Source organism: Schistocerca nitens, chromosome 3, assembly GCF_023898315.1.
Source record: "Schistocerca nitens isolate TAMUIC-IGC-003100 chromosome 3, iqSchNite1.1, whole genome shotgun sequence".
Taxonomy (NCBI): Eukaryota; Metazoa; Arthropoda; class Insecta; order Orthoptera; family Acrididae; genus Schistocerca; species Schistocerca nitens.
The window spans coordinates 984,207,993-984,234,226 of record NC_064616.1 but is presented as its reverse complement, the minus strand read 5'-3'; the positions used below and the strand labels follow the sequence as shown (position 1 = coordinate 984,234,226).

The window sequence follows — 26,234 nt, the reverse complement described above, 5'->3', positions numbered from 1 at the left end:
AATGAAGGGACCAAATTTACCTGTCTTGTTAAGGCGAGACATAAAATCAACTGCTTGATTATAAGCACCCTGCATAGCATCTATTGTAATTACTGGTTCAAGTTTCGGCCAACGGTTGTCGTCATTAAGCCAGGAATGGCATACAACAGCCACTTGCGTGCCCAGTGGCTTTGTCAAGACCAACACATCCCCAGGCTTCGCTTCATTCGGCCTGAAAAGAAATATGCTTGAAGTGGACAGTTATGAAAGCTGCCATATTGTTTTATGTATTCAGTTCAATGCTTACAAAACGAAATGTGCAGTATCATAAAACATACAGATAGACAGACAACAGAGGATCTAGGATTATTTTAACCACTACTAACTGGAGCAGTTATTCATTAATTCAGTACACAACTGCTGAGCAGCAGTGCTCTTCAAACATGGAAAAACTAACAATTTTAACTGTGTGAAAACTAACAATTTTAACTGTGTGAAAACTAACAATTTTAACTGTGTGAAAACTAACAATTTTAACTGTGTGAAAACTAACAATTTTAACTGTGTGAAAACTAACAATTTTAACTGTGTGAAAACTAACAATTTTAACTGTGTGAAAACTAACAATTTTAACTGTGTGAAAACTAACAATTTTAACTGTGTGAAAACTAACAATTTTAACTGTGTGAAAACTATGTTTCATAATGGTGAAGTAATTCATTGAATAGTCCAATTTTTCAGTGAACTTACTTAACTATGATCCATTAGTTTCTTTGTGTTACAAAGAACTGTTTGTCGAGGTCAATCAGTTAACAAACTGATTGACTTGGAAGGTCTAAGCCGTGGACGTGTTCAAAAATCAGAATGATTACTGATGACTTTAAGACCAGTAGTGGAAATAGGTTTATTTAAAAAAAACTCTTGTGCACATTAGTTACTAATAATGGTATTGGCACATGAATCACTTCTGATGAACAAATTCCAAACAACAGCAAATAACAGCTACTTGTTAAACACCATGAATTACAAGACAAATTTTTCCAAGAAAGTAGAAGCAACACAATGTCAGAATTTAAGCTGTGAAGGCATGTAATGACTAGTGGTTTGCTGTTGAGTGTTCACCTGCACAAGGTGGTAACTGACACACAGGCAAGGAATTCAGACAAAGCTTTCATACACCAAATGTACCCTTTACCTCTCATCTGAACAGTAGCAATTTTCATATTTTATTTGAGCTCTAACAAGATTTTCAGGAATACATTTTTCTTAAAAATATAAATAATATTGATATTCCAAACTGCCTGATTAACCTTCTCCAGATTATTATTCACATATAGGAAATGTTAAAACATTAACACATCTGATGAAACCAAACATTTGCTATTTTCCTGCAAAAACTTCCAGTGTAAACTTTTCATTACCAAATTTACTTAAGACAGAAATATCTCTACACAGCTACCAACTTTTAGAAATGGTACACTGTATGTTACATTATAGAAGAGGCTCTCCCAAAAGATTGAAGAACATATGCACCATATGCTACAATTATTTCTGTCAACGCAGCATTTCTACATCTACATCCACATCCATACTCCACAAGGCACTTGACTGTGTGTGGCGGAGGGTACCTTGAGTACCTCTATCGGTTCTCCCTTCTATTCCAGTCTCGCATTGTTCGTGGAAAGAAGGATTTCACAGTTGTTACTGTCCTATTTATACAGTAGATTTCACCAATGAAATATAAAGAACTGTACTGTTATAAATAATTGAAGATGAGAACTTGCTGGGCTGTGGTTAGTACGGAGTGGTCAATGCCTGATCTTGAATTGCTTCCCCATCCATCAACTTACCAGTCTAGACAAAGCTACACTGCCAACAATAGTGCATTCAAGAGATTGTTTATTTACATTGCATGTGTATATTTTTACTATGATACAAAGTATTAAGTACAGTTCAATGTATATTAATGTACTGTAATTACAAAAATGTAATTTTATCTTTAATAAAGAAAATAAGTGTAGCCTACAAAGAAATTTTTGAAGACATTGACCTTCAAAACTTTTCAAAAAATGCATACTGTTATTACAGTACAAGGCATTGACCTTCAAAACTTTTCAAAAATGCGTACTGTTATTACAGTACCAAATACTGTAGTAGATATCTGATGTTCATGACTTAATTGAAGAAACTGTTATCCAAAATGGCTTCCCCCTTTAGTTGGGTTAACTGGGGCTATACTGTGTTCTCAAGTCTGCAGTAAAATGATGTAAATTATTTTTTTCCTTCAAATTCTCCCTTGACGTGCCTCTTGCAGCAGTGAATATTAGTGTGCCCATCGTATGATGTCATACAAATAATATTCAGTTTGTTGCGAATTAGAGAACCCTACATTTATGGACAAGACACCCACAGAAAGATAAAATTAAAATAATCCTAGGCTGTAGTTGTATTGTAATCCTCTAGCTACCAAAATTCGTCCTGTTCGTATTTTTGTTAGAAATGGATGTCAAAGGCAATTTGGGAACACTGTAATCACAAGTACAAGTAGTAGTACAACATTTAGTCCTCAATAGCTGTGTTGTGCAGTAGGTGCAGATGGTAAAATTTCCCACTAGAGTAACTAAGTTTGATTCTGGGTCTAGATGCTTTTTTTTTATTCTCTAGTTTTGATCTACCCAAAAATACTGCAGTACACACTGTTTCTTAAAAAGTACAATCATCCAGTTACAGTTTTTTTAACACTGAACATAATAATCATTGGTCAGATACATCAAAAATATTCATGAACAGGAATAGTCAGTTAAAAATAAATTATCTGTTGTAGGGCGGAAATGATTACAAAGACTATCAACATGGGGATGTCAAACATACATAAATGTAGTTCAGAGGGACCACCTGTAATGCTTTAAATACACTATCGGTGACATCATTTCAATGCACCAGAGCGCACATAAGGATTATTATACATTCTGTGCTAGTATTACATAATTACATGTGTTTTGTATACTGCATCTAGACCCTGTCTGAACTCTCAAATTAGTGTTTTCTATTGTAAAACACTGCGCACTACAGTAAGTGTGCAGCAATCCTAGACATTACTGAATGAAGATACTTGTCATACAAGTGATTATACTGCTGCCAAACTACCTTTCTTTGATATCCATTTTCTACTGAAAATACACATGCGATACAATTTTGGTACAGACTTTTTCACACTGATACAAGGAATCTCATGTGTGTGTGTGTGTGTGTGTGTGTGTGTGTGTGTGTGTGTGTGTGTGTGTGTGTTTTACACTTGACATTTCCATGCAAGGAACAAAAGCAAAACCACAAAACCCTGTATGTTAATGTTAACCAAAGAGAGGGAAGATGAAAAGTAAACCATTGTACCACAGATGTGTGGAAGTGCATGGGCACATTTAAAATACCACAAAAGTCCACTAGATTTTGATACGAACACACTACCATATCCCAGTCCAGGCCACCCCTTGAACAAGGCTATGGATTAATAACATACACATCAGTTTTACACAACTACTGATGAAAATATGCAGTTTAACTACCAGCTGAATTAGACTTCAAACAATTATGCCAATGTTTGAGCCACACAATTAAGATCTAACCAGGACCAATATAATACAGTTCTCTTCAACATCAACACAGAGGTTTATTAGGAGTAAAAGTTCAAAAGCTAATGCAATTTTCTGATCTTTAGGTGTACATACGTGACACCTGTAAATCATCTTCAGGTGGGTGGTAGTTTTTCTACATTTTTTTCTAGTTTCTGTTCAGGAATTTCCATTACTGTCAGTTGCTTACCCTTTCTTAAATGTGAAATAACAAAAATACTAAACCAACAGCACCCCAGTATCAAACAGGAATAAAGTAAAGAATAATATGAAAAACAACAACAAAATCTACTAGGTTAATGTAAATTGTTTTACTAACAACTGTGTTTAAAATTACGACAGACACTTCAATACGCACATAACAAATTCATCTTGAGTACAAACACTTGTTGCAACGCCTCCGATAATACACCAAGGATTAATTCCAGTGTGGCCACCAGTCACACGGGTGCCTGCTCGCTTAGCACAATTCTGAAACAACCAACCATTGTACTGTACTATGATACTATCTTACATTACACATAATTCAATTTATTTAATATAGTCCACTATGGAGGAAAGAGAGCAATGAAATTAGCTTATAATTTATTGCACAATCATAATAATATAGGACACTATGCATTATCAAATGTAATGGAAGTTGATACTCACTTGAGCAATACACATATCAACTTTATAGTCTTTAAAGCCTAAATACATAATACTTCCCATGTCCATTGTGCACTTTATCTTCTCTATCCTGTATTCATCCACTTTTCCAGCACTGTCCTTCGGTAAAACAAGGAAACTGTCAAATGTGACATCACTACCTACCCTGAAATTTTTTATGCATGAAGAAAACATCAGAAGAAATGCACTGCCAAAATTTTAGCAGCTAAGACATACTGCAAGTACTTTGTTGAAGTTACTCATTTTTGCTGCACAAAGAACTGATTATAACAGCAGTTTGTACAGTCCTTCTTGCTTAGCGTGTGAATTGGCGAATGAGAAGCAGAAGCAGCAGCAGCAGCAGCAGCACTACACTGCCCAAAAATCCAAGGGCACATACATTAATTTTAAGCACCTAAAGTTTTGGTTACACCAGACTTCATGGAAATGAACACCAAGTAGACGAGCGTTGGCAGGCGCTTTGCCAGTGCACACTGCCAGTTGCTTGTATTTGTGAACAAGCGTTTACACTGATAAATATTGTGAGATACGACACGAATGATTATCTGAATCAACAATGTCTAGTGAACATGCATATCTTAAGAGTTATGGGCACTATCTTCAATACTGTGTAGCATATCTCTTCTACTGCAAAATCTTTGCTTTCGATATTTTTGGAGGCAGTATGGATGAAAACAAGAAACAATTGTCCAGTAAACATGTGCTCTAAAACACTATGAGCACTTGCTCAGAAGAAGAGACATGTTTCACAGTATCAAACATGAGTAAGTTCTCACGTCTTTTAGTATGCATTTTTGGGCCCATGATTCCTAGACTTTTTTGCTCTGACTGATCATTCCTGTCATATACCTGAATACTGACTAATCCTCTTGAGACGCCTGTGGAATTACATCTACATCTACGTGATTACTCTGTTATTCACAATAAAGTGACTGGCCAAGGGTTAAATGAACCACCTTCAAGCTGTCTCTCTACCGTTCCACTCTCAAACGGCACGCGGGAAAAACAAGCACTTAAATTTTTCTGTGCAAGCCCTGATTTCTCTTATTTTATCGTGATAATCATTTCTCCCTATGTAGGTGGGAGCCAACAGAATTTTTTCGCAATTGGAGGAGAAAACTGGTGATTGAAATTTCATGAGAAGATCACGTCGCAATGAAAAACGCCTTTGTTTAAATGATTGTTAGTCCAATTCACATATCACGTTTGTGACACTTTCTCCCCTATTTCGCGATAATACAAAACGAGCTGCCCTTCTTTGTACTTTTTTGATGTCATCCATCAGTCCCACCTGATGCGGATCACACACCGCACAGCAATACTCCAGAATAGGGCAGACAAGCGTGGTGTAAGTAGTTTCTTTAGTAGACCTGTTGCACCTTCTAAGCGTTCTGCCAATGAATCACAGTGTTTCGTTTGCTCTACCCACAATATTATCTATGTGATCGTTCCAATTTTGGTTATTTGTAACTGTAATACCTAAGTATTTAGTTGAATTTACAGCCTTCAGATTTGTCTGACTTATCGCGTAATCGAAATTTAGCTGATTTCTTTTAGGACCCATGTGAATAACGTCGCACTTTTCTTTATTCAGGGTCAATTGTCACTTTTTGCACCATACAGATATCTTATCTAAATCATTTTGCAAGTCGTTTTGATCATCTGATGACTTTACAAGACGGTAAATTACAGCATCATGTGCAAACGATCTAAGATGGCTACTCAGATTGTCTCCTATGTCGTTAATATAGATCAGGAACAATAGAGGGCCTATAGCACTTTCTTGGGGAACACCGGATATTACTTCTGTTTTACTAGATGACTTTCCATCCGTTACTACGAACTGTGACCTTTCTGACAGGAAATCACGAATCCAGTCGCACAACTGAGGCGATACTCCGTGGGCACGCAGTTTGGTTAGGAGACGCTTGTGAGGAACGGTGTCTAAAGCTTTCTGGAAATCTAAAAATAAGGAATCAATTTGACATCCCTTGTCGATAGCACTTATTACTTCATGAGTATAAAGAGCCAGTTGTGTTTCTCAAGAATGATATTTTCAAATCGTTTTCTTTGAGGTAGTTCATAATGTTCGAATACTGTATATTTTCCAAAACCCTACTGCAAATTGACGTTAGTGATATTCGGAGGATTACTAGTACTTCCCTTTTTGGGTATTGGTGTGACTTGAGTAATTTTCCAATCTCTAGGTACAGATCTTTCTGTGAGCGAGTGGTTGTGTATATCTGCTAAATATGGAGCTATTTTATCAGCATACTCAGAGTAACCTGACTGGTATACAATCTGGACCAGAGGCCTTGCCTTTATTGAGCGACTTAAGCTGCTTTGTTACTCCGAGGATGTCTACTTGTATGTTTCTCATCTTGGCAGTTGTTCTTGATTGGAATTCAGGAATATTTGGTGAAGGAGTTTCAGAAAATTGTGTTTAATGACTCTGCTTTAGTGGCACTGTCATCAGTGACTTCAACATTGTTATCGCGCAGTGAAGGTATTGATTGCGTCTTGCCACTCATGTGCTTTATGTATGACCAGAATCTCTTTGGGTTTTCTGCCAGATTTCGAGACAGAATTTCATTGTGGAAATTATTAAAAGCATCTCGCATTGAAGTACATGCCATATTTCGAACTTCTCTAAAACTTTGCCGATCTTGGGGATTTTAAGTTCTTTTAAATTTGGCATGCTTTTTTCGTTGCTTCTGCAACAATGATCTGACCCGTTTTGTGTACGATGGGGGATCAGTAACCTCAGAGCCACGATGCAAAACTTTGATATTCAGGAGGATTATTTTGCTTGGTGAGCACTTTTTTGTGCAAAATAAGAAAAAAAGGCGTGGGGAAGGAGGAATCTGTGAGGAGGCTGAGCACTTGAAACTGAACTGTAGCTCTAGCTTTCCTTAGCATTAGTCCAAAACTTTTCACACATGTCAGCTGATGCTTTTTGCTGGCTTCTCATTACAAATGAGGAGGAGATTTAAAATCAGAACACTAATTACCAATGACCAACATAATCTGAAGGAACCTGACTGATCAGTGTTACATACAGCAGCTGTGGGGATAACAGCAATCTTCATCTTCTTCATGTCAGCTATGGATTTCTCTACAGTATGATGGTCGAAGTAGAGTGGATATAAAATGTAGACTGGCAATGGCAAGAAAAGCGTTTCTGAAGAGGAGAAATTTGTTAACATCGAGTATTGAGTTAAGTGTCAGGAAGTCGTTTCTGAAAGTATTTGTATGGAGTGTACCCATGCATGGAAGTGAAACATGGACGATAAATAGTTTAGACAAGCAGAGAATAGAAGCTTTCGAAATGTGGTGCTACAGAAGAATGCTGAAAATTAGATGGGTAGATCACATAACTAATGAGGAGGTATTGAATAGAATTGGGGGGAAGAGGAGTTTGTGGCACAACTCAACTAGAAAAAGGGATCGGTTGGTAGGACATGTTCTGAGGCATCAAGGGATCACCAATTTAGTACTGCAGGACAGCGTGGAGGGTCAAAATCGTAGAGGGAGACCAAGAGATGAATGCACTAAGCAGATTCAGAAGCACGTAGGCTGCAGTAGGTACTGGGAGATGATGAAGCTTGCACAGGATAGAGTAGCATGGAGTGCTGCATCAAACCAGTCTCAGGACTGAAGACGACAACAACAACAACAACAACAACAACAACAACAACAACTACCTATTAATGGCAATTCGCTTACTCATATACTTGAAGTGATCTTCATAATTTTGTGACTGCCTATTATGTAAGATTCCTTGAACCTGCTTAATCAGATTGAAGAAACCTGGAAATCAGCTGTGTTCACCTCACTAGCAATTCGTTGAGTCCAGTCTCTAAGATTTCCCTCAGTAACTGCATTGTTTCTCATGAACATTTTGTGGTTCAAAAAGAGTTTGGCACCCAAATTGTGAATTTTTCTAAAAGTTTTACTCCTACAGGCAGACAAGTAGCAGAGGCCAGCCCAGCAGATGTACTAATCAAGTAAGCCACTGAATGGTATTGTTGACATTACGACAAACACTTCGGACAGACAGGAGTTTGCGATACTGGTCAGCAGTCAAGTTCTTGAAACAGCTAACGCAGTGTGACCAAGTGCGAAGTAATATTTTGTAGGTTGGACACCTGCGTGCCACCGAGAAAATCACATCTAGCAAATTTAATTGGGCCTAGTAACCCTTGCTAAGGCCACAGCATGCTAGGATAAGCTGACAGGCCAAGTTCGATGAAGCAAACTTACTTGCCCCTCTCCAGGAAGACTACATCAGAAACATAGCTATAAGGGTATAAATAATCATGCTTAAGGGCTCAAAGCACTGTTATGCCGCCATTCTGTCGGCATCTTGAACTGGAGAGAAAGGCGGTCTTAGTTTCAGAGAAACCACGACCCGGCTTTGGTGATGGAAATTGGTTGGCAATATGCCACTGATTAACTTAGCACTCTGGCACGAGATGCGCCACACCTGTCACTCTGGGACTTGGGGGAAGTTTCGGCGATGTGGGGAGCTGGGGTCCAGCCAGCCTTCACCCTCAGAGACTGGCTGATGGACTGTAAGCTGTCTATGATCTAACTGGGGGAACTGAGCTCTTACGGACTCCTAGCCATCTACAGGTGTAAGTGTGGGTGTTAATTCAGGAACATTTTTGCCAAAAGCAGGAGCACGAGTAACACCTCCATAGATATAAAGCTTTGGAAGCCAATCAGGTTTACTCACAGTCTGAGACTGGGAAAATATGGCAAAGTTGGGGTAGCCTCTCTCCCTTTTGATTCAGCAGTAGCTGCACTTATCAATACCTTTTCGGGGTAAAACAATGGGAGATGGGTTGGTTTTCATTAATGATACTGCACTGCACTGAGTGGATGGTCAGATGAGGTAACCTTTCATGTGGCTAACTTGTGATGAACAGGGGTAGCGAACACACATATTGTATACCATGAGACCCTCAGTAAAGCAGTGCCATTTACAGGGTGTCTACGAGGACAAGGAAAAAAAATTCCTGATTTTTCCCGGTTAAAAATACACTTTCTCCCAGATGAAAACACTTTTTCTGTGTTATTAAGTGACAGTATATTTTCCCTCGGAACTGTAAAACTTATCAATCCTTTTGAATGGTTATGTTTTTATATATGAACATAGAATTTCCTGGCACTTTAGAAAACGAAACTCAGGAAAGAAAACCCCTTTTGGAAAGATTTTTGATGGGCAGCAACATGTACGCTGCATATTTTCGTATTACGAAAGTATAAATTCGAATTCCACCAAACACTGCATGTTACTTTCTAAACCATTGTAATCAAGATTTCGATGCGCTTTTGTAAGCCAGTCATAGCTCATGTCACGTAATCTCGCCAGTGAATGACAGCACTTATTCAGACCCTAGGATATGTAATGTTGTCAGCTAACAGCAACATCACAGTCAAGTAGTGCGGATACATAAACAAATAGTTAATATTTTAAATGAACATACATAGTGTTGCTACAAGAAAAGCAAAGCTTTCACATATAATATTGGTCTCTAAGGTTAATAAGCTGCAAGAGAAGCTAAGCTTTCACATATAATGTTGATCTTTTTTTGCGCGTGGTACACTTTAAGACAGATGTCTCAAATTTGCCAGGAAAGTTTTTAGCCGAGTCCAGTGACTTGTCCTCAAAGTTTTCCACAAATAAATTAGCTACCGCAGAGGTGAGAGCGCTTCCCGTAGCACTACATCAATTTGCTCATAATAACGACACGAATGTCTGATCTTCTAGGCTCGAAATAATTCTAAATGGCTCATCATCAAATGCTCTGTGATTTAAGAAATTCATCGTATTTTCTCGCACATAGTTCAACTTGTGTAAAAGGAAATTTACTTTGAAAGTAATGCTTTTCAAACCACCATTCACAATATTTTCCCGCGACCTGTTAGAAATAGGTTCATTTCAGTAGTCATCAGAGAGCACCAGATAACAAGCGCCACCGCGCTTTGCCAGCTATGACACAGGAACCCCTTATGTACGTACGCATAAAACATTAAAGATCTTATATTAGGTCATAAAAGTAGAGAGACATAAGAGGATACTCAAACAGCATCAGAATTTTGTGAACCATACTAAAATAGCACATTTAAAGTGCATACTTAAAGAGCACATTCCTATATCCAGATTCCCAATGAAGCAGGCTTCGACCTGATATTAAGCTTTTCAGTATGGGTTTCGAAATGTAAATTTTCTTGGAATACCAGTACTGTATTAACTAATTTTTGATTCTTTATTATGGCATAATGCCATACGTGTTAGAAGATGAAAACGTGCACCTGAACTGCAGCGAGCAGTTGAAATTAGCGAATAGTATGGAACTAAACACTTCGTTTCAAACACATTGACTGCCTTGTTCTACGAGGCAATTAATGCATGTGTGTCAGAAAAGTGGAAATAAAATAAAATCTTAACTAATAACATATATTAGCCTTCCGTAATTGTGTGAATGTATTTTAATTCACTTGATAGCTCCCGCCCACAGAAATCAATTTTGTTTTCATTTGACGTAAGAGCAGTAAATGAAGAGAAAACAGCAAAAATCACTAAATGTAAACATGGGTCACGTGGAGACTACACACTTCCCCACTCTCAGGCTGCTCTGCGCATCAGCCCCAGATCTACGGTATTTCCAAACCGGAGCAATACTAAGATAGTGCCACCCTCCCGCAAGCATTTGAGGTACGTCAAAAATTTAAAAAAATCAATTTTTCAAAAATATGTATATTTTGTAGTGCACATCTTTCTGAAGAGTCTGATACATAAAACATATATGTTCGAGGAAATGTAAGACACATTATTTGGTCTTAAGTGTGCCAGAGTGCAGTGCCACCACTCTCCACACAACATTCTTCTACCGCACGTCACTGTATTTCGCTCCGTGGAATTGAAACATGTATATTTTGTACTGGATGCCATCAAACTATAATCAGGACATTGTAAATTAAAATGTCCCGTGGTGCCTCTCTTGCTACCAATCGCCCGGTTTGACATCCTGACCCTCTTTAAAAAAAATTCTCAGTTAATACTGGATGGGATTATTTCCACAACTCTTCAGAAAATTTGCACTCTTTATTGCCTGTTAGCTAATAACTTTCTGTTTTGGGTGGCATAAAATTAAATATAGGATACATAAAACCAGTAAAGACAAGAGACAAGCAAGACAGTACACATTTCTTCAATCCTTTGCTCCTAGCATTGTTTTCTCTCTAATCCTGCTACAGCTTTACATGGTGTGCTTTCCTTTCTGCAGAAGAATCTATTGCCTCATCAAAGTTCGTCAAATGTTTTGCTACACGAAAAATCGAAATATGGTTGCTAATACTGCGTAAGCTGTTAATACAAATAGTACCCAAGACTGGTGTGGTTTCTCAATCTGATTACGTCTATTTTGTCACTGTCTGATTGATAAAACAAAATAGGCCTTTCTAACACTGCAGAAATTTTAACACACACGAAATAAACAAGACTGTTTTGGTACAAATGGTCATTTTTATAACACAACAGAATATAATTCACGAAGACCAACATAAAATGCCTATTAGGCCTACCGCAAGCAAAAAGCTTTATGTTAGAAAATAGTTTCACATTTCATTCATATGCTCCAGTTTCTCGAGCATGAGATCGAAAAGTAGCAGTACGAGATTTTTATATAAATTTGGAATCGTCATATTCTTCCCTAATTTGTGTGATGTCCCTGTTTCTTCTCCTTCCTTGTTCTAACAAACAATTTTGTCATGACTAAGTTTGGAACTATTCCTGCCTTTGGCAAAACTTATACGCAAATTAACTTCACTAACCCCGCCAGAATCACCGGTTTAGTTATCCCTGATTATTCTCTGGTTAGGCGTTGTTATTTTCGTACAAACCATTTTCCGCACTACTTCCAGAATAGAATTTAAGCGGCTGCTAGACGGGGACTGTACAACTGACCCTTACTAGTGTAGTGATCTGGCCAAAAATTTTCTGACAAAATTTCATTTTCTTGGATAACCGAGAAGATAATACATAATATTTCTTACCTGTTATTTCAGTTTGTCGTTTAGTTTCACTGTGGTAGTCTGACTATGGATTTCCCTAGTAATTATAAGAACACTGATCATTCGCAAACCCAATCAATAACATAATTAGACAGTGATTGGCATTCACTCATTCGGATTTACTCCACTCACCTTGTATAGTCCAGTCCCCTTTTGCCTGCAGAAAGTTTATTTCTAGATGTGACGAGGAATCACCTGACAGACATCACGTACACTATGCACGCATTCAGAAATAAACTTATGATTCATTCAGAAATAAACTTATGATTCATTCAGAAATCAACTTATGATTCATTCAGAAATCAACTTATGATTCATTCAGAAATCAACTTATGATTCATTCAGAAATCAACTTACAGAGTGTGTTCAAAAACCAACAGGAATGCGTTTCAAAATCATATGAGTAATCGACAGACCAACGTGTGCTGGATGCTAGGCGCTTTGTGAAATAAGGTTTGCATGCGCATGAGCCCACTCGTAACTGCTAAAACGAACTAATGTAAACAGTTGTGACGTCATGCTCATTGTATGCAATTTGTTGTTATGAAGCATTGCGTAGTCTTCCTAAAGCCTTTGACACATTTTGCTGGTGGCAAACAGCTTGTATGAGCACTGTGTTTTGTTGTTGTATATGGCACATTAGCTTTGCAATTTATGTTTTATTTTCATATTTTTTCTTGTTCTCATGTTATTGTTGCAGTACTATTCTGCAGTAGCAGGATACAGTAATATCCTTTGTTAGAGTATTGATTCTTACCAGTCAAAATTACAAAAATTTAACTGATAACTAAAACAACGAAAAATTCCCAGAATTCTAAAAAATTCCCGGGTTTTTCCCAATTTTCTCCCGGATGAAAAAATTCCCGGGTTTTCCCCGGATCTCCCGGTTGTCTCGAGTCATATACACCCTGCATTTAGCAGTTGGTCACTGGACTACACCACTTTTACCAAAAACAAAATAGCACACTGTTTTTTCACGAGATGCTCAGTACTTTGACTTTCAAGGATAATGAGTCAGTGGAAGTATTTTCAGACACGATTTGTAAAGTGAATTCTCAGGCCTATGTGCTTCCCCAGAATGTGGAGGCCAATAAGGCATTACTGCAGGCAGTGGAAAACAGAGTGCCATGCATTTTTTTACACAAGAATTCCTGCAGAAATTTCATGGAGAGCTCATACTGAGAATCCAAGTGATTTAACAGCAGTTCTTAGAATTGTGGCACAGCAGGAGGAAATAAACTATCATAAAGCAACAGGTAGATCATAGTGTATTTGCTTTGGAGGTCAAATGCTATAGGGTGGGCGTAAGGGCCATATGCAGGAACACTGAAAGCAGTCACAGTGTTACTCATGTGGGGACGTGGGCCACAGAGAGTGATTCTCGGAAGAGGAAGAATAGGAAGCTCTGTCTGGACAAGCAGCCGTAAACTCAGACAGGAATGCTTTGACCATTGGAAAGCAGTCCCAATAGACTTCAACACTGCACAAGTTGGCGCAAAAATGGAATGCTCCTTAATGAGCTTAGCAAATGGTGTACAACAAATGTTTCTTGTGAACACAAGGGCAGATGAACTCAATATCAATCTGGACCTGGTGAGCAGGAAGAGACTTGGGCCACCACATTATAAATTATGTGGGGTTCGTGATAGTAGTGTTGAGTCGTTGGGTACAACTATACTTGAGTTTACAACTGGAGAAATTAAGTTTACAGAGGGTATGGAAGTTTTGCCATTTGTCGGTGAAGGATATTCAGTGATACTCAAATTAGATTTTCTCGACAAACATCATGCAAGGATTGATCTTTGGCAGCACTCAGTTGAGCTCAGTTAAACTTTGTACCACTTGGATGATACAGTTGCAACAGAAGCCATGTCACAAGGCTCACATGTCATGAAGGTCATGCAAAGTAAACTGCACACGGGTTCATTAACGATTGATACGCAGGATAAAATAATGGCAGATAGGGGAAAGGTAGTGTGGGTTTCAGTGGGTACTGATTGTCTTGTGGTTGAACAATTATCAAGTAATGAAGAGATGGATGGTTCACACTGTTTTGTGCGCAGAAGCATAGTGTGAGTGAGTGTGAGAATGGGGAATATATGGCTCCACTTAGCACAGATAACTTTGGAAGATGTGAAGTTAGTCTATCAAAAGGTACAGTTATAGCCACTCTGAACATATTCGAGGAAGAAGACTTCGATAGGTCGAAATGGGACAGAAGACATAAGCAGTTAATCCCCACAATAACATTATGAGAGAATATGGGTTACTTGACTGGCAGTGATTAGACAGCCATGGAACAAGTATTGTTGAAGTTTAGTGGTTTATTCTGTACAGACAGAGGGTTACCAGCAATTCTGGTAACTCAGCAACAGGTTTGGTTGGTTGGTTTAAAGGTGGGAAAAGGGACCAAACTACGAGGTCATTGGTCCCTTGTTCCTAATAAAACAATGCCACAAATGTGAGAATGAAACTGACAAAGCACATAACACAAAACGGAAAGAAAGCAAAAGCCACAAGAACGAAGGAAAGGCAAAGAACACTAAAAGGAACAAAAGAGGACAAGAAAACAACAGAAAGACGCTAGAAACAGAAGAGAGTAAAACATGAAAGCAGATTACAGTGGCTGGTCAATCACAAGAATAAATGGGGAAAGCCAGTCGCTCTGCAACACATCAAAACCTCCACCCTAAAAGCACTAGGGTGGAGGATACAGAGGGACAAAGGACATGCACTGAAACCTACACATAACACCCACTCTCACAGATAAAATGTAAAACTGAAGCTGCTGTGGAGGCATTGTCGCCCACCACCGAAGGCAGGGTGCAGGGAAAGTTAAGTCTGCCGCAAAGCGGCTAAAAGTGGGCAGTCCACCAAGAGGTGGACGGCTGTCATTTGGGAGCTACAAGGACACTAAGGTGGGTCCTCACGACGGAGTAGGTAACCATGCATTAGCCACATATGGCCAATGCAGAGCTGGCAGAGGACAACTGATTCCTTGTGAGATGCCTGCATGGAAGACTTCCACATATTCATAGTCTCCTCAATGACACACAGTTTGTTGTGCATGCTGTTATGCCATTCTGTCTCCCAAAGCTGGAAAACCCTGTGGTATAAGACAACATAGGTCAGCTTCGGAAGCGGTTTCCGCGTCGCCTGTTTGGCCAGCCTGTCAGTAAGTTCGTTGCCAGGGATTCCGACGTGTCCTGGGGTCCACACAAACACCACAGAATGGCGGGACTGTTCCAGGGCATAGAGGGATTCCTGAATGGACGCTACCACACGACGGCGAGGGTAGCACTGGTCGATAGCTTGTAGGCTGCTCAAAGAGTCAGGACATAGGAGAAATGACGCGCCAGGGCATGAGCGGATGTACTCAAGAGCACGAGATATGGCCGCCAGCTCTGCAGTGAAAACACTGCAGCCAACTGGCAAGGAGTGCTGCTCATTATGTCCTCCACGAACGTATGCGAAGCCTATGTGACCATCAGCCATTGAGCTGTCGGTTGAGCCCCGGAACAGGTCAGGAATCGAGAGGAAGTGACAGCAAACAGCAGCGGGGTTAACCAAGTCCTTAGGGCCATGCGAAAGGTCCAAACGAATCTGCGGCCAAGGCGTACACCATGGAGGCATACATGAACAGACAAGTAGAGGTGGTAAAGGGAAGGACTCCAGTTCAGAGAGAGGGGACCGCACGTGAACCGCGATCGTTAGCCACGATCTGGGCCACCGATGCGGGAGATTGGCTGCAGCGGGCAGAAAAGGAGACGGTAATTTGGATGCCCAGGGGAACTATGAATGTGTGCTGTGTAACTGCCGAGCAGTTGCGCACGTCTGATCTGCAATGGAGGGACTCCAGCCTCCAACAGTAAGCTTGTCACCGGACTCGTCCTAAAAGCTCCAGTCGCTAATCGAACCCCACAATGGTGCACAGGGCGGAGTAAATACAATGCTGAAGGCGCTGCTGAACCATAAACCACATTCCCATAGTCAATTCCGGATTGGACTAGGGCTCTGTAGAGCTACAGCAGCATACAGCAATCTGCACCCCAACCGGTGTTGCTCAGGCAACGGAGGGCATTGAGGTGCTGCCAGCACTTCTGCTTAAGCTGACGAAGACGAGGGAGCCAAGTCAATTGAGTGTTGAAAACCAGTCCTAGGAATTGATATGTCTCCACTACAGTGAGTGGATCGTCAGTAAGGTAAATTGCGGGTTCCGGATGTAGGGTACGACGCTGACAGAAGTGCATCACACACGACTTTGCGGCAGAAAACTCTAAGCCCATGCTGCTAGACCATTAATGGCCACTAAAAATAGAGGGACACTCAATAAAGGGCCCTGCCGGACTCCATTCTCCTGGATATGGATGGAACTATGAGAGTCACCAACTTGGACACAGAAAGTACGGAGCTACAGGAAGTTTTGGATAAAAATCGGGAGTGGTCCCCAGAGACCTCACTAATATGATGTGGCAAGGATATGATGTCGCCAAGTCATGTCGTATGCTTTACGCAAGTCAAAAAAGACAGCAATCAGGTGTTGCCGTCTGGAAAAGGCTGTTCAGATGGCAGACTCGATGGACATAAGATTATCAGTGGTAGAGCGACCCTGGCAGAAGCCGCCCTGACATGGAGCCAGCAAGCCACATGACTCCAGGACCCAATCCAACCGCCGACATATCATACATTCCAGCAGCTTACAAGGAACGTTGGTGAGGCTGATGGCCCGATAGCTGTCTACATCAAGCGGGTTTGAGCACTTGAATGATGGTGCTCTCCCGCCATTGCGATGGAAAGATGGCATCCCACCACTGCCGGTTGAAGATGGCGATAAGATGTCGCTTGTAGTCAGATGAGAGATGTTTAATCATCTGGCTGTGGATGTGATCAGGTCCATGAGCTGTGTCGGGGAAATGTGCAGGGGCACTGAGGAGCTCCCACTCTGTAAATGGGGCATTATAAGATTCACTGCAGTGTGTAGTGAACGAGAAGATGTTCCCTTCCAGACACCATTTGAGTGTGCAAAAGGCTGGGGGTAATTCTCCGACACAGGTGCTCGGCAAACTGCTCGGCAAACGTGTTTGCATGGGTACATAACTCGCCATTTATGGTAACACTGGGGACAGCTGTTGGGGCCTGGTACCCGAAAAGACATTTGCTCTTCGCCCAGACTTGGGAAGGTGACGTGTTGCACCCAATGGTGGAGACGTATCTCTCCCAACACTCCTCCTTCCGTTGTTTGATAACGTAGCGAACATGGGCACGGAGCCATTTAAGGGTTATGAGGTGCTCCATGGAACAGTGCTGCTTATGCCGCTGTAAAGCTCGCCGACATTCCTTAATTGCCTCAGCGACTTCCGGCGACCACCAAGAGACTGCCTTACACCTTGGGCGCCTAAAGAGCGAGGGATCGCGTTCTCTGCCGCAGAAACAATTGTGCTAGTCACCTGCTCAACCATCACATCAATGTTACTGCGTGCGGGAGATTCAGCGGTGACAGCAGAGGTGCAAGTTCCCCAGTCCACCTTGTTCAAAAGCCCATCTGGGCAGGCGTCCGTGTGCCTGATGCTGGGGCAGTGACAGGAAGTGGTCACTACCACACAGGTCGTCATGTGCTGTCCAGTGGACAGATGGGACAAGTTCTGGGCTGCAAATTGATAAATCAAGGACTGAGTAACTACCATGAGCCACACTGAAACGTGTGGCGGCCCCAGTATTTAAGAGGCAGTGGTCGAACTGGGACAGTAAAGTTTCGACATCTCTGCCTTGGTCAGTAAGCACGGTGCCACCCCACTAGGGGTTATGGGCATTAAAATCTCCCAAAAGTAGGAAAGGTTTAGGGAGTTGATCAATCAGAGCAGGTAATACATTCAGGGGTACAGCACCATCTGGAGGAACATATTCATTGTAGACAGTTATTTCCTGCGCCGTCCTTATTCCGACAGCCACAGCTTCAAGAGGGGTTTGAAGGGCCGTATGCTCACTACAGACCAAGTTTAGGACATAAACGCAAACTCCACTTGACACTCTATTAGAGTCACTACGGTTCCTGTAATATCCCTTATAGCCACGGAGGGCAGGGGTCTGCACTGTTGCAAACCAGGTTTCCTGTAGGGCAATGCAGATAGCAGGCGTAAAGCTTAACAGTTGCGTAGCTCAGCCATGCGGTGGAAAAAACCACCGCAATTCCACTGGAGGATGACATCGTGAGACTGGGAAGGCATGGAACATTCAATGAGGCAGTTTACACTTCAGAGTCACCCGCTGCCACCGATTTATTGCCTGAGCAGTCTATATCCATTGTGTCTGAGGGTCTGGCAAGATCTTGGTCCTCAGCGGACGCCAAAATCTCCACCTCATCCTCAGCCGCAGAGCTTGTAGGTAGCGGTGGTGTGGGTGCCACCGCAATTTCCTTGGTCTTAGTGGTTTACTTTTTGAATTTCTCTTGCTGCTCCTTGGGTTTCCCTGGCTGGGAGGACTGCACTGGCTCAGTCTCCAGGACTGAGGATGAGCGTGAAGCCCTACGACCATCTGCTTTTGGGCTCTTCAGCCACTGGTGGGTGTCGTCTTTCCCACTAGAAGGAACCTGGGAAGGGAGTGACCCAAGGGACCCCTTCCTAGTGAGAGAAGCTGAAGACGATTTACGCTTCTCCAGCTTAGAAGTGGAGACGGATGACCCGATGGTTGGGGGGGGGGGGGGAGTATTGCTCCCAAAGTAGGTAGTGCAGAAGCAACAGAGAGGGAAGTGCCCCCACCATCAAGGATAAAGGTGTAGTTTTCCGGCTCTAAGAGGTGACGTGGTTTGGCGGAGCTGATGTGCCAGAACTGTTGTGGCGGCGGCGTAAGACGATGTCATATGCTCAGGATGCAGGCGTCCAAATTTACTCTTAGTCTCAGTGTATGTCAGTTCGTCCAGGGTCTTGTACTCCATGATTTTCCTTTCTTTCTGGAGAATTCTGTAGTCAGGGGAGCAAGGCGAATGGTGCTCTCCACAGTTGACACAGATGGGAGGTGGGGCACAGAGTATTGGGATGTGATAGGCATCCACAATCTTGGCATGTGATGCTGGAAATACAGCGGGAAGACATATGACCAAACTTCCAGCACTTAAAGCACTGCATCGGCGGAGGGATATAGGGCTTATCATACCAGTAGACCATCACCTTGATCTTCACAGGCAACGTATCACCCTCAAAGGCCAAGATGAAGGCAACTGTGGCAACCTGATTATCCTTCAGACCTCGTTGGACACACCACAAAATAAATGTACGCCACAAAATAAATGTACGCCACAAAATAAATGTACGCCACAAAATAAATGTACGCCACAAAATAAATGTACGCCACAAAATAAATGTACGCCACAAAATAAATGTACGCCACAAAATAAATGTACACCACAAAATAAATGTATACCACAAAATAAATGTACACCACAAAATAAATGTACACCTCATCGCTCTAAATTGGCGCGCAGCTCATTGTCGGAATGTAAAATAAGGTCCCTGTGAAATATGATACCCTGGACCATATTCAAGCTCTTATGGGGCATGATGGTTACAGAAACATCCCCCCACTTGTCAGAAGTGAGTAACTCCTGTGACTGGGCAGAGGGTGCTGTTTTCATCAAGTCTAACCCAGATCTCATTTTGGACAAGCCCTCCACCTCCCCGAACATGTCCTCTAAATGCTCAACAAAAAACTGAGGCTTCACTGTCATGAAAGATTCCCATCAGCTCTCCAACATACAAGGTACCGTGGCTAATAAGATCTGCTGCCATCCATAGGCTGACGTTCCATCCATGGTGAGGCCATGGAGGTGAATGATTTGGGGTCGTACTTCTGTGCGTTGAACTGAGCTCGTGATCGCTTAGAGACTGCTGGTGTTTCACCACCAGCAAGAGACGACTGACTACACTTCATCGCGTGTCATCCACTCAGATGCCACCCACTCTGACAAGGGGCCCTCCCCATGGGCACCACCCAGCCACAGCAAAGGCCACCTGGAAAGATTGCCATTGCTGGGAGGTCCCAATGTCCCAGGGGGATGGGCATCTACCCCTTGGCATATGTGGGGAGTTAATGGTGCAGGCATCAGCAGAGCAATCCCTGTGTGGTCAGGGAGTTACAACCAGCATGGTACATGGCAGCCCCACCACAACGGACTGGCTACCATGCTGGGTAATCACGTGCAAAGAAGGCCATGGTCATCGTCGACGCAGAAATCGACACCACATAGTGAATGGTGGAAAACGCACCCAGGAATGTGTCCTCACCCAAGAGATGGAATATGGGCAGGACTGCAATGCGACGACGAGGAAGTGGGCTAAAGATCTCTATGCATGATGGACACGATGCACCTTGTAAGGCGCGCTTCCACAATTGGCTCGCTCTTCAGGAAAATTTTGAAGAATGGAGGTCAAACCTTACAGGGGACCATGACAAAGGCCGAAATGTGTGACACTCCTTTTAGTCACCTCGTACGATAGGCAGGAATACCTCAGGTGTATTCTAACCCCCATACCCGCAGGGAAGGGGAGGGGAGGGGGGGGGGGGCAGCAACAGGGGATAGTACGCCAATTTATAGGAAACCATATCGCATACCAAGACATTTACTGCTGCTGGGAGAAGAGTTCACTGAACAGCAACTACGAGATGAAATCAGACAACCTATGGACAGCCCTCTGAGCACAAATAACATCATTATTCCTAAAAAATCATTGGATGGAAAAAAAGATATACAGCATTTGCTGTGATTAAGGGTTTCTGAATACTCAGACAATAACAGATCCTTATCCAGTGTCTAACATTATAGAAACCTCAGATAATTTGGGTTAGTGTGATTACTACAATGCATCTCTAAAGTGGTTAACAGTGATAAGTAGCACTTGAGGCTAGGCCAAAGGCAGCATTTACCGCGTCATGCGGACATTAGCAGCGTAAGCTGATACCGTTTCGTTTAAAATGCACCTGCTAATTTTCAGTGGTTATTCATCTACATCAATACTCAGCAAATCACACTGGAAGTGCCTGCCAGATGGTTCATCAAGCCACCTTCACAATAATTCTCTATTATTAAAATCTTGAACAGAGCGAGGAAAAAACAAGCACCTATATTTTCCATGCAAGCTCTGACTTCCCTTCTTTTATTATGACGACTATTCTCCCTATGTATGTCGGAGCCAACAAAATATTTGCACATTCGGACGAGAAAGTGAGAAGATTCGATGCAACAAAAAACACCTATCCTGCAGCATGTCAGTGACACGCTCTCCCCTATTTCTCAATAATACAAAATGCGCTGCTCTTCTATGAACTTTCTCGATTTACTCCATTAATCAAGTGTTCTGCCAATAAAACAGAGTCTTTGGTTCGCCTTCCCTCCAGCATTTTCTTTGTCTTCATTTCAATTAAGTTGTTCATGATTGCATTTTCCAGGTATTTAGCTGAATTTATGGACAGATTTGATTTATCGTACAGCCAAAGTTTAACAGATTCCTTTTAGCACTCATGTGGAGGACTTCACACTTCATTATTTTAAGATCAATTGCCAATTTTCACACCTTACAGATATCTTTTCTAAATTGCTTTGCAATTTGTTCAGATCTTCTGATGACTTTACTAGACAATAAACAACAATCTGCAAACAATGTAATACAGTTGTTCAGACCGTCTCCTAAATCACTACAAGCCACTTGTGAGGTACAGTGTCAAAAAATTTCTCAAAATCTAGAAATACACAACCAATTTGACACCCCTTGTCTACAGCACTCAACAATTTGTGTGAGTAAAGAGCTATATGTGTTTCCCAAAAATATTTTCTAAACCCATGCTGACTGCGTGTCAACAGACCATTCTCTTCAAGCTAATTCATTATGTTCCAAAATCCTACTGCAAAACGACATTAATGATATATGCCTGTAATTTAGTGGATTACTCCTACTGCCTTCCTTGAATATTGGTGTGACCTGTGCAACTTTCCAGTCTTTGGGTACAGATCTTTCGTCGAGCAAATGGTTGTAAATGATTGTTAAGTATGGAGCTATTGCACCAGCATACTCTGAAAGGAACTTAATTGATATACAGTCTGGATCGGATGACTTGCTTTCATTAAGCGATTCAAGTTGCTTCACTACTCCCAGGATCTCTACTTCCAAGTTACTCATATTGGCAGCTTTTCTTGATTCGAATTCTGGAATATTTATTTCATCATCTTGTGTGAAGGAATTTCGGAAGGCTGTGTTTATTAACTCTGCTTTAGCAGCACTGTGATTAATAGTATTTCCATTGCTATTGCACAGAGAAGGTACTGACTGTATCTTGTCACTAGCATATATTACACAGGACCAGAATCTTTTTGGATTTCCTGATAGGTTTTGAGACAAAATTTTGCTGTGGAAACTACTATAAGCATCTCGCTATGAAATCGTGTTAAATTTTGAGCTTCACTAAAAGATCGCCAATCTTGTAGTTTTTGCATTCATTTAAATTTTGCACACTTTTTTCCATTATTTCTGCATCAGTGTTCTGACCTGTTTTGTGTACCAAGGGGGGATCAGCTCCATCGTTTGTTAATTTATTTGGTATAAATCTCAATTTCTGTCGATATTATTTCTCTGAATTCAAGCAGCATGTGATGTACACTTACATTGTTAATTTAGAATGAGTAGTAAATGTCTCACAGGAAGGTGACAAGTGAATTTTTATCTGCTATTATGAATCAATATATTTTTCATTTATTTTTGGAAGATTTTGGAGTTACAATATTCAGTCTCGCTACAACAACCCTGTGTCAGCTTTAAAGCTCATTATTAGCTTAAAATTATTTGTTGCTAAGAGGTTAGATGGAGTTTTAAGAAGTTTAAAGCCTAAGACCTGTAAGGTCTATTTATATTATAGAACTGTCTATTCAAAGGCTATACCAGAACACGTGAGAGAATTGGAGGATGTTTTCAGTAGTTTACAACCAGCACATTTGACACTGAGCATGGACAAGTGCTATTTTGCTCACACTTTAGTTAATTATCTGGGACATGTAATTAGCAAGCGCTGTTTGCAGACCAATCCTGGTCTTACAGAAGCAATTCAAAATTTCCCAGTACTGCTTACAACCAAACAGATACAATCATTTGTCAATTTGTGCAAATGCTACTATAAATTTGTAAAAGATTTCACAAAAATAACATACTTTGAACAGATTACTCTAAAAAGGGATAAAAGTTTCAGTGAGCACAGGTGTGTCAGCTAGCATTTGAGAAACTGAAGAAGGCATTGATTTCCTATCCCATATTGGTTTTTCCACATTTTAAGAAGAGTTCATCCTCTTACGACCATCCTAACAAAGCAATCGGCTGTAATTTGGGTCAGATGATTGATGGAAAGAAACATCCAGTAGCATATGCTTCGAGGCTGTTAAAAGAGGTGGGGCTTAAATACTCAACAACTAAGAAGGAAATGTTAGTGGTTAGTGGTCATATATGGTATTACATGTTTCCAATGTTATTTGTATGGTGGACGACTTAAAGTTGTGACTGATTACAGGTCACTGGAACAGCTGCTTGGTCTGAAAGAACCATCTCATCATCTAACCCATTGGGCTCTAAACCTTATCAAGTTCAATTACAAGCTGACCATCAGCCACGTAAAAAACACACAAACATGGACACATTATCCTGTAAAGTAGCTGTATTGAGTACAACATGCAAGTGTTTGTTGGAATGGCAGCAGGCACAGGCAGAGGAGGATGAAGTCTGGCTGGCTCCTAAGTTACAGCCCGGTTTATCATGCATGAGGATTTGTTGTGCAGCCACGAAATGTAGATGGCTCTGAGCACTATGGGACTTAACTGCTGAGGTCATCAGTCCCCTAGAACTTAGAAGTACTTAAACCTAACTAACCTCAGGACATCACACACATCTATGCCCGAGGAAGGATTCGAACCTGCGACCGTAGCAGTTGTGCGATTCCAGACTGTAGTGCCTAGAACTGCTCAGCCACACTGGCTGGCACAAAATGTAGACCATGACATGGTAATAGTAGTTTTTCAAAAGGAAGTGTCACAACAGGTTCATGACAACGTGCTGTAAAGTCACAGTGGTCAGTGAGCTACAAATAGGAATGTTGTGGAATGATTTTTTATGGAGGAATAGAAAGCACAACACGTAACAGATGTCAGAGACTGCGTACCACGTGCACACAGAGTGAATACTTTGCAGCAAAAAATTCCTCTGCAGAGACATCGAAGAGAATTTCAATGCTTGGGCTTGACATCTGCGAACCATGTAACAGAACACCTGGAGGGAATAGGTATGTGCTTACGATCATCAATATTTTTCACCATTTCTAGAAATGGGAGTAATTCCAAACCAACAGGCCAGTACTGTGGTACAGGCGTTAATTAACAGTTGGATATTGAAGTTTAGAATGCCTGATACCTTAGTCACAGATCACAGCAATAACTTCATTTCAGAACTTATGAAACAGCTATGCCATCTGTTACAAATGCCGGCCGGAGTGGCCGAGAGGTTCTAGGCGCTACAGTCTGGAGCTGCGCTACAGTCTGGAGCTGCGCGAGCGCTACGGTCGCAGGTTCAAATCCTATCTCGGGCATGGATGTGTGTGATGTCCTTAGGTTAGTTAGGTTTAAGTGGTTCTAAGTTCTAGGAGACTGATGACCTCAGCAGTTAAGTCCCATAGTGCTCAGAGCCATTTGAACCATTTGTTACAAATCTGGAAGTTACGAACTAGCCCGTTCCACCTTCAAACTAATGGTACAATGAAGTGCGTCCATATTTTGAAAATGCCAAGATTTTACGTGAATGCTGGACACAACGACTGGGATACTCATCTTCCATAGTAGGTTTCCATGTACAACTCAACTCAAAAAGTCATACAGGAAGAGGCACGTCACAATTAGCGGTAGTGCATGGGATGAAGACACCATCCCCGTTTGAATGTTTGAGCCCTAAATTATGACCAAACTATGAATCAGTGAAGAAGTTTGCGAGGAGAATACAGGAGGTGTGGAGAAACTTACAAAAGGCAAACACGAAGACTCTGGAATGCCACAAACAGTTGAATAGGGGCATGGGCAAACTACTACAGTATTGTGTACTGCAATGGATATTGGTCACAAACCCTTATACACTGAAGGGAAAGGGAATATCACAGACCTCACTGGTTACACTTTCCTTCTAAAACATCTACTGTTCACGTCAAAATGGCTCTGAGCACTATGGGACTCAACTGCTGAGGTCATTAGTCCCCTAGAACTTAGAACTAGTTAAACCTAACTAACCCAAGGACATCACAAACATCCATGCCCGAGGCAGGATTCGAACCTGCGACCATAGCGGTCTTGCGGTTCCAGACTGCAGCGCCTTTAACCGCACGGCCACTTCGTGTTCACGTCAGTCAGGTAAGAACCATTTAAGGGTATGGTGGAGGCAGTACTGCAGTTATCTGCAACCGACCCAGTATGCAGAGGTGCAGTAAGCAGGACAATGCAATCTTCTTACGGGTATGGTTTGCATTGAATTGTGTTCAGGTGGATTTAAGTGGTTTTGTGTCATTGCCATGAGTATTCTCCTTTTATTATTTTAGGGTAGTTGATAGGGTTTTGTTCCCATTGTTTTTGTTTTCATTTGTCATTAGTTACTTGTTTCAGGAAAGAAGGGAAACTGGATGATCCTTTCCTCACATAGAGAGTTTGTGGGGACATCCTGGGTGATAGGAAAATGGATACAAATAAGAATGCAGGAGGTATTGTTTATTTCGGAAAGTAGGGAAGATCATGTTGGGATAAAGTCAGCTGGTCTGGAGACTAGATATTTGCAAACTTTATTTCTATAATAAACACAGACATGCGCAGTCTAT

At 41.4% G+C, this 26,234-nt stretch overlaps 1 protein-coding gene across 1 annotated transcript in view; it reads right to left on the bottom strand.

Annotated features, from left to right (window-relative positions):
* Positions 1-26,234, bottom strand: part of LOC126249049 (selenide, water dikinase 1-like) — a 164,276-nt gene that overhangs the window by 57,193 nt on the left and 80,849 nt on the right. Inside the window, exons 4-5 of the mRNA XM_049950677.1 lie at positions 3,967-4,079; positions 21-211 (exon numbers count right to left, since the gene is read on the bottom strand). Coding sequence (XP_049806634.1) covers positions 21-211; positions 3,967-4,079 — 304 coding nt within the window. The remainder of the gene's footprint in view (positions 1-20; positions 212-3,966; positions 4,080-26,234) is intronic.